This window comes from Budorcas taxicolor, chromosome 11 (assembly GCF_023091745.1).
Source record: "Budorcas taxicolor isolate Tak-1 chromosome 11, Takin1.1, whole genome shotgun sequence".
Classification (NCBI taxonomy): domain Eukaryota; kingdom Metazoa; phylum Chordata; class Mammalia; order Artiodactyla; family Bovidae; genus Budorcas; species Budorcas taxicolor.
In genome coordinates, this window is record NC_068920.1 from 31,371,125 (window position 1) to 31,380,886 (window position 9,762).

Consider the following 9,762-nt stretch of genomic DNA (forward strand, 5'->3'; position numbering starts at 1 on the left):
TAACAGTGGCATTAGTAAAGCTGCTCTAGTAGACTGTATGGGTTAAATGAAGTATATAAGGATGATCTATGATGAGTAAAATGGTTAGAAATGCTAGAATTAAATTCACTTGCCACATAATTAAGGGCCAAAATTTGTGATAAATTCTGAGTCAGTGTGATATATGTGATACACAGAACAAAGAAGCATATTTAGGATGCTGAATTAAACCTATAAAGCAACTCATAAAGAATAAAAGCAGATATTTAGTGAATACAGTAAGAGAACAGGACTCAGTTTTAGCCTCACTGTAGCATTAAAATTAGTGTATCTAAAGAGTCTTGTCAGATGTATTTGTAAAAATTTAAATATTTTTAAATGGGCATGATAGGCATGCTTCTCATTTCTGGTACAAGTAGAAATTTAGCAATAGTCCTAAATATCCACTTAAAAAAATAAGAATAGGTTCTCCACAATCTAAACCTTCATGAAACTAGAAGAAAAAAAAAAGTAAACCCCAAAACTTCAAATCATGTGTAGGCAGAGGGAATACAAATCAGCAGATTTGGTGTCAGCATCACAAGAGGGCATCACAGCAGCAGGGTTATTTATCCAGGAAAATCCCAAAGTACTAAGAAGTTTTAGTAGCAAAAGAATATTGAAAACAGCAGAAAATTATCAGTCCCAGAAAGAGAGTGCCTCACATTGAGAGTGAATTTCTCCGGAATACCAGAAAACAAGCAAATCAGTGTGCACATAATGATGAAGAGAGAAGTATGTTATCACAAAGACAGTAAAAATGTTGCAGCTGAAGAGGGGGCCAGTGAGCCAAGAATCTGGGGAAAATATCCTATCCCCCATGCCATATAAACCTCCTGATAACTCGCCCCCCAAATCCAACTTGTTCATATATAAACAATAAATAGATAAACTTCTGTATCCACATGAAAGTATGATAAGAAACAAACAGAAAAATAGGAAATCATGATTTCTCAACAGAATTACATCACCTGAAAGAAATCTTTGTAGTGAAACAGAAAAATAGCAGCCCAGCACTCCTAAGTGAAGCCACTAAAACTATAACATACTTTTTAGTGAGGATAAAATATACAAATATTCAAAACAGAAATTCAAATTAAAATTCAATGATATACTATTTTATTTTGACAAAGACTAAAATGTTTGCAACATTTATTTTCTTGAAGGTGGTGAAATACACACAGATGGGGATGTCAATTGATTTAATCTCTAACAGACATTTTAGTAATAATGGATGTGAGAGTTGGACCATAAAGAATGCTGAGCACCAAAGAACTGCTGCTTTTGAATTATAGTGCTGGAGATGACTCTTGAAAGTCCCTTGGACAGCAAGATCCTAAAGAAAATCAACCCTGGATTTCGTTGAAAGGACTGATGCTAAAGCTGAAGCTCCAGTGCTTTAGCCACCTGATGCGAAGAGCCAACTCAATGAAAAAGACCCTGATGCTGGGGAATATTGAAAACAAAAGGAGAAGCAGGTGACAGAGGATGAAATTGTTAGACAGCATGGCCAACTCATTAGACATGAATTTGAGCAAACTCAAGGAGATAGTGAAGGACAGAAACCTGGTGTGCTGCAGTACATGGGGTCACAAAGAGTTAGACACAACTTAGTGACAAAACATGGAGGAGCCTGGTAGGCTGCAGTCCATGGGGTCGCTAAGAGTTGGACAAGACTGAGCAACTTCACTTGCGCTTTTCACTTTCATGCATTGGAGAAGGAAATGGCAACTCACTCCAGTATTCTTGCCTGGAGAATCCCAGGAATGGGGGAGCCTGGTGGGCTGCCATCTATGGGGTCCCACAGAGTCAGACATGACTGAAACAACTTAGCAGCAGCAGCAGCAGCAACTAAACAACAAAATTACACAAAACATCACTCCCTAATATTTATTATCTGCATTTTAGAGTTTATCACTTTTATTGTATCTGTATGTTGGAGATGCCATAAAATGACCTGTTCATTTATTCCCTAATTCACGTTCAGTGAACCACATTAACAGCTTGCAGTTGATCATGGTGGAAGTATTTATGCCAAGGAATTGGTAAATTCTACAAATTTAAGCGTGGTTTATGGTTTTTTGATTGTCTAGGCTTAAGAAAGTGGTGGAAATGATGCAGATTAAACTTAAAAGTGTGTCATATTTGTAGCCATTATATTGTGAATAACACAAAAATGGAGGAACATTTCTTCTGGTATTCAAAAAGTTTTGTACTTCAGGAAAACTAATATCACTGACCAATGAGAGAAATCCAGGCATATAACTTCCTTGATTCACTTTTGTCTTACTTATTAACATAAACATATCAAACCCTAATGGAATTCATCAATGATGCAAGAGATTTCTTTGCTGAATTGATATTCAGAGAATGCTAATATTGATTTTTGCTAAATACTTGCTGAAATTCAACTATATTTGAAATTCACACCATAGCTGAAATTCAACTTCTATTTGATCAAGTTACAATGCATTCAAGGACTTATTTACAACTGTTAAGTCCATTCACCCTCACACACTCCTTGATAACCATTTCAAACCTCCAGCCAACCTTCTTCTCCATATTGACTGTCCAATGCTGACCTTGCTTCCTTGTCTATGAGAAATTTGAAGCAATTGAAAAGAACTTCCAGACTCACTATCATTTGTGTCTATATTATTAGAAAGTGATTGTACGTTCTTTTTAATTTATTTTTACTGGAGGATAATTGCTTTATAATGGTGTGTTGCTGCTCCTGCTGCTAAATCACTTCAATCGTGTCTGACTCTGTGCGACCCCATAGACAGCAGCCTACCAGGGTCCTCCATCCATGGATTTTCCAGGCAAGAGTACTGGAGTGGGGTGCCATTGCCTTCTCCGATAATGGTATGTTAGTTTCTGTCATATAACAATGTGAATCACACAGATATCCTCTCCCTCATGAGCCTTTCTCCCTGTCCAATTTGTGTTTTTTAAAGCCAAAGCTCTTGCTTGTGCTTTCAATGATACCCATTTGCTTAATCAGGTGCACACTCCCACAATGCCATTCTCTCTTCCATAATTATTTTTCCTTTTTCTAATGTAACATTCTCTTCAGCAAAGGAACAGGCTATTATTTCTTCTATCATAAAACATTTTTTAAAGTCTTCCTTTCTCTCTGTTTTTCTTCACTGTCCATTTTCTCTGATCTTTACATCAAAGTTTCTCACAAAGAATGTTTAAATTGGTCTCCACTCTTATTCTTTCCTGTCTCTCTTCAACCTACCTCATTAGACCTTTACTTCAATATTCCCCTGAACTCTAGTTGTTGGATCAATTATGAAACACATATGCACAGAATCTTCCACTTATTTTCACTTCTCTAGCTATCAAGTGAGTCTGTGTCATGTCTCAGTTATTATTATTAACAGTTGTAGTATTATTTTAATAGCTTCTTTCTTCTAACCTTACCCTTAAATCACCTCCCATCATCATGCTTTTTCTTATAACCCTCCTGCCACACTTCAGCTCAGATTGTAAATTCAAACTTATTTACTCATTGCCACACCACACAGCTTGTGTGATCTTAGTCCCCCAAACAGAGATGGAACCTGGATACTTGGCATGAAAGTGTGGAGTCCTAACAACTGGACCACCAGGAAATTTTCCATAAACTCAAATTCTAAGAAAGACTACAAGCTCTGTAATATCTTTTTCTTTTTACTCTTCCAGCCTAATTTCCTCCGTTTCTCCCCTGAGTTCAATCAGTCAAGTCACACTGGCCTCTTTGCTCTTCTGCTTTGCTCTTCCCTATGATTATCTGTCTGACGAAAGCCCTAACTTCATTTTAATCTTACCTCAAATGGTATTTATTCAATGAGACCCACTCTGATCATCCTATTGGGGCCCTCATACACTCCATACCCACTTCACTCTCCTTTCATTTCCCCATGACACATAACACCTTCTGAAATCCCATATCATTTATTTATTCTCTTTATTGTGTATTACCTGCTCCCCTAGTTGGATATAATCTTTACAAAGTCAGTGTATCATCTCTTAATGATGCCTTCTGAACATCTATAACAGTACCTGGCACACAACACATATTTGTTCATTGTTAAATCAATCTTTCTAGTCTTCTTTCATGAGGAATTAACTTAGTTGATTTCCCTTTGCGGAAAACTCATAGGAAGTCTCTTTGTTCTTTCAAGACAACTTATTTTTGCCCCACTTACCCAGTTTGGCTTAATTTGATTTGCTGTGGTATAGGTTCAACCAGGAGTTGTCATGAAGAAAAACGTTAACCTTATGAAGAAATAATAGCCTCTCCCTCATATTATTATGTGAACAGGAGTGAAATTTTCTCCTGTAGTGTTACCATCTGTGCCCACTTGAGTTTGGAACCACTGGAAGTGTGGCTGGAATCTGCTATTCTTGTCCAACTCACATACCCAACACCAGGAAGCCTCTTCTTTATAAACCCTCCTGTTTACATGATTTCTTAAAAAAAAAAAAAAAAGCACACATAGCATACTGAGAATCTAATTACTTTTCCCCAAATAGCAATGATGAAGACTTTGGGGACTTTAGGTATCTTACTAGTAATTAAGGTATATTGTAAAATTGTCTATAGGGGCAAAATAAGAAAAATACCATTATCATCATTTTCCACAAAATAGTACTACCATTATAATTTTCCAAAATATTAAATCCCTATAACTGGATAATGTTGAAATTTTTTATTATTGCTGTTGTTTTTATTGTTGTACTTCAATGATGTTAATGTGAACTTCATTACATAACTACATAAATTTAAATAGCATACAATTAGAGAAATAAGAGAAGCAATTGTTCAAAAAAGCCTGAAATCTTAAAAGAGCATAATATCTAAAAGTTTTACTTTTAAAACTTTATTTATTTATTTATTTAGTCTGCTCTGGGTCTTCACTGCTGCACGAGATTTTCTCTAGCTGCAGTGAGTGGGGCCCACTCTCTAGTTGCGGTGCATGGGCTTCTCATTGCAGTAGCTTCTCTTGTTGTGAAGCATTAGCTCTAACACACTTGAGCTTCACTAGTTTCAGCACTTGCACTCAGTAGTTGTGGTTCTTGGGCTCTAGAACAGAGGCTCAGTAGTTGTGTGCCTGGGATTACTTGCTCTGAGCATTTGGATTTTCCTGGATTGGGGATTGAATCTGTGTCTCCTGCAATGGCAAGCAGATTCTTTTACTCTTAGCCACCAGGGAAGACCTTAAAAGTTTTGCTTTTTATCGCTTTCTGTAAAATGTCATCATAATGTAATCAATTAACAATAATATCAAGTGATTCATTTTTTTCTAATCATTCTGCATTTATTTTGCTACCACACAAATTTCAGCCAGCTTTCCTGGTGAAGAGATTCACAGAAATTCAGCTATGAAAATTATGATATAAATCATTTAAATCTACAAATAAACATCCAGTGCTAATATGGCTGTTATTAAGTCAGTGTTAACAACAGTGTTAATAATACTGTTGGATTAATCACTGTTTCTCTCTTATCTTCTAAAAACTTTCCTGAGAGAAATAAGGAGAGAAAGAATCATAAATCCAAACTTTATTTCAAAACTAATATTAGAAAAAGTCTGAATCCCAAAACAATAAAATAGAAATAAATATTCAGAAAACAATGGAGGCAAGAGAAGGGAGTAGGAAGATGTTAAGAAAGGAAGTCCATTTCTGCAAAGTTAAGAAAAAGCTGCCAAATTTCTCTTTTTAAAGTAAGTAGCACAGGTTAAGATAAGAACCAGACAGCAGCAGGAAATTTTCTTGACCTTATTTGGTTCCTAGAGCAGAGCAGTCAGTGAGGACTAAAAGAAGTAAGCTGAATTAGACAGAAGTTATTTCTGGGTGGGGGCAGTGATGTAGAGAATAATTCTGCATATTTGAAGGAAATAGTCTGTTATTAAAGCTGTGAGAACAGATCTAGAGCTGCACATCTCAGCTGTTTTACAAAGGGAGAAATCACCTCACTTCTAAAGTGGGATCAAAAATGCTACAGCCCAGTCTCGATGCATGAGACAGGGCACTCAGGGCCAGTGCACTGAGATGACCCTGAGGAATGGGATGGGGAGGGAGGTAGGACAGCGGTTCAGGATGGGGTCACATGAACACCCATGGCTGATTCATGTCAATGCATGGCAGAAGCTACTACAATATTGTAAAGTAATTAGCATCCAATTAAAATAAATTAATTAATTTTAAAAAATGCTACAGCTAAACTTGTGCTTTTGGCAACAGTAGGTTGCGCTATTTTATATAACCCTCAGGTTGGAAACGAAAGGTTGGTCAATGTATTAAAAATCCTTCTGGAGGAGCCAGAGAGCTAACAAGGCATTGAGGATTTTCAGGACCAAGATCCAGAAGAAAAGGGCAGTATAGGAAAGAGAGTCCAGCATTTTTCACCATTTTTCTACTTGAGATACCTACATATTTTAATTTATTGTTTTATTTTATTGCACTCCATGGATACTGTGTTTTTTGTTGTTGTTACAAAATTGTAATGTTGTTACAAACTTGAAAGGTCTGTGACAACCTGGCACAAGGTCTAACTAAGCAAGCCTGTCAGCTCCATTTTCCCAACAGCATTTGAATCACCTGTCACATATTCGTAATTCTCACAGTATTTCAAAATTTTCCAGTACTTTATATTTGTTATGGTGACCTGTGATCAGTGATCTTTGTTGCTATTAATACAGCTCACTGAAGAGTTCAGATGATAGTTAGCTTTTGTTTAGCAATAAAGTATTTTTAATTAAGGTACATGCATGTTTTTTTAGACATAATACCATTGTACACTTAATAGATTCCAGTAGAGTGTACATATAACGTTTACACGCACTGGGAACCAAGTATTCATGTGACTTGCTTTATTGTCATATCATCTTTATGGTGGTGGTCTGGAAACCCACAATGTCTCTGAGGTCTGCCTGTATTGGCATGTTCTGAAAAGAAATCAAAAGAAAATACTTGAGAATTTTTCCTTTATCTTAACATTAGTGATTATTTTTACATGACTAAGATCTTGTGGACCACCACACTTAAACTGTTATACCTTTGTGGCAATTTTGTGTGTGTGCCCTGCTAAGTCATTTCAGTTGTGTTCCACTCTTTGTAAACCTATGGACTGTAGCTCACCAGGCTCCTCTGACCATGGGACTCTCCAGGCAAGAATACTGGAGTGGGTAGCCACTCCCTTCTCCAGTGGATCTTCCGACCCAGGGATCAAATCCAGGTCTCCTGCATTGCAGGCAGATTGCTTACTGTCTGAGCTATCAGGGAAACCCGATTAATAGGAAGGAGAACTCAATTCAAAACATTATTATGGTGAGAAAAACAAATCAAAACCTTTATCACACCCTTCTCTGTTCATAGCCTGATTTTTCTACACTATCGACATATCTTGGTGTTAACATACGTACATAAAAATTAATGATCATCCTCGATGCCTCTCATCTTCCTACCACACAGCTATCAGTAAATAATGAGAGTCGAGTGTTCAAAATAAATCCAGAATCTAACTGCTTCTCCTATCCCCACCATTATTACCCTTGTCTAGGCTCCCATCAATTCTCATCCAAAAAATTTTAAGGAAATCCTAATTTCATCCTTGCTCCCCTACTCTCTGTTCTCAACACAGTAACATTGTGATTCTTTCACCACTGAAGTCAAGTCAGTTCTTCCCTCAAATGCCCCCTATCATACTAATCACCCAGAGTAAGTGCTGAAAGCATTCAGCCAAACAACAGAATGCCCATGACATGACTGTCATCAACTTTCTGCCCTTATCGCCTGCCACCCACTTCATTACTCACTGAGCTCCAGGCACATGGGACATCTTACTGGAACAACACTCTATACCAATACTCTTTCATTCTCTGTCATTTCTACATAAAAAGTTTTATTGTCACATACTTGCATGACTCACTTCCCTACTTCCCTTGGCATTCTGCTCAAATGTCATTTCTTAAAGAAGATTTCATAGACCCAATCTTACAAAAGAGTGCCCGCTGGCACATGCTCATTCTTGCTCATTCTGTGTTTTATCTTCTGAAAAACATATGTGTTAACTTGTTCATCTTATCTTTACAAACCTTTTCAAATGAAAAAGATCCATGTCCTCATGTCAGGTACTCATGGATCTTTTCCAAGGTAGTATCCTCTGCAAATTGAACACTGCTTGCTGAAAAATATATTTCAAGTGAATGAATGACTAATGAAGAGTAATTGGAATCATATATGTGAAGAACACAGTTACTAATGGAACAAATTTCTGATAGGAAAAGAAAATTCAAGAAATGTATCAAAAGTATTAAAATGAGAAATAAATGTCATAAACATAAAATGGAGTTTTGATTTTTTTTCTAGTGCTGCCAATGATTTTCTTTAGGCAGCTTCAGTTTCCTCCCAAACACCCTGCTCAGAGCCAACTTCACTTCCTTATTCCTAAGGGTGTATATCAATGGATTCAGCAGTGAAGTGACAGTGGTGTGTATGACAGCCACATACCGCTCCTGTATTACAGAGGTGGCAGAGGTTGGGGAGATGTAGGTGAGCCCCACAGTTCCATAAAACAGAGATACCACCATGAAATGGGAGGCACATGTGGACAGAGCCTTGTGGAGCCCACGGCAGGTCCGGTTCTTGAACAGAAGGAAGCTGATAATATACAAGTAGGAGAGGAAAGTGAAGAAGCATGGTACCATAGCTAAGCTGCCAGTGACAATAAAAATGAGCCACTGATTGAGCCGAATGTCACCACAAGCCAACTCTAAGAGGGGCTTCACATCGCAGAAGAAGTAGTTGAGTTTCAGAGAGTGGCAAAAGTTCAGACGTGCAGTCATGACAGAATGCATCAGAGCATAAAAGAAGCTGGTGATCCAGGCCACAGTTGCCAGGAGAATACACGCCTTGAGGTTCATGATAACAGTGTAGCGAAGTGGATAACAGATGGCCACAAAGCGGTCAAAACCCATCATGGCCAGCAAGATGGACTCAGTGCAGCCCAGAAAGTGGAAGAAATGTAGCTGAGTGATGCAGCCCAGGAAAGATACGGCCTTGCGAGCAGAGAGGAGGTTTGCCATTAGTATGGGCAGTGTCACTGAAGAATAGCAGATATCCAGACAAGAAAGATTTCCCAGGAAAAAATACATAGGGGAGTAGAGTCTTGGCTCCGAGATGACAACCACTAATATAGACCCGTTTCCAAACAGATCGATCATGTATATAATCAGGAGGGTCATAAGGAGAACAGGCTGCAGCTCCTGAGTGGAGGTCAGTTCCAGCAGGAGAAACTCATTCACTGTGGTAACGTTCTCCATCGCTCTGAGAAGGAGTGATAACAGTGGCATTAGTAAAGCTGCTCTAGTAGACTGTATGGGTTAAATGAAGCAAGTTCATCATCTGAAAGTATATAAGGATGATCTATGATGAGTAAAATGGTTAGAAATGCTAGAATTAAATTCACTCGCAATATAATTAAGAACAGAAATATATGATAAATTCTGAGTCAGTGTGATATGTGTGATACATAGAACTAAGAAGCATATTTAGGATGCTGAGTTAAACCTATAAAGCAGCTCATATAGAATAAAGGCAGATATTCAGTGAACACAGTAAGAGAACAGGACTCAGTTTTAGCCTCATTGTAGCATTAAAATTAATGTATCTAAAAAGAGTCTTGTCAGATATATTTATAAAAATTAATTTCTGGGTACAGATAGAAGCTTAGCAATAGTCCTAAATATC

At 37.6% G+C, this 9,762-nt stretch overlaps 1 protein-coding gene across 1 annotated transcript; it reads right to left on the reverse strand.

The window, feature by feature from the left end:
- Positions 1-8,378: 8,378 nt before the first annotated feature.
- LOC128056262 (olfactory receptor 12D3-like) lies at positions 8,379-9,353 on the reverse strand. The gene has a single exon (XM_052648975.1). The coding sequence runs from the start codon at positions 9,333-9,335 to the stop codon at positions 8,379-8,381; it is 957 nt and encodes a 318-aa protein (XP_052504935.1). The 5' UTR covers positions 9,336-9,353.
- Positions 9,354-9,762: the final 409 nt, after the last annotated feature.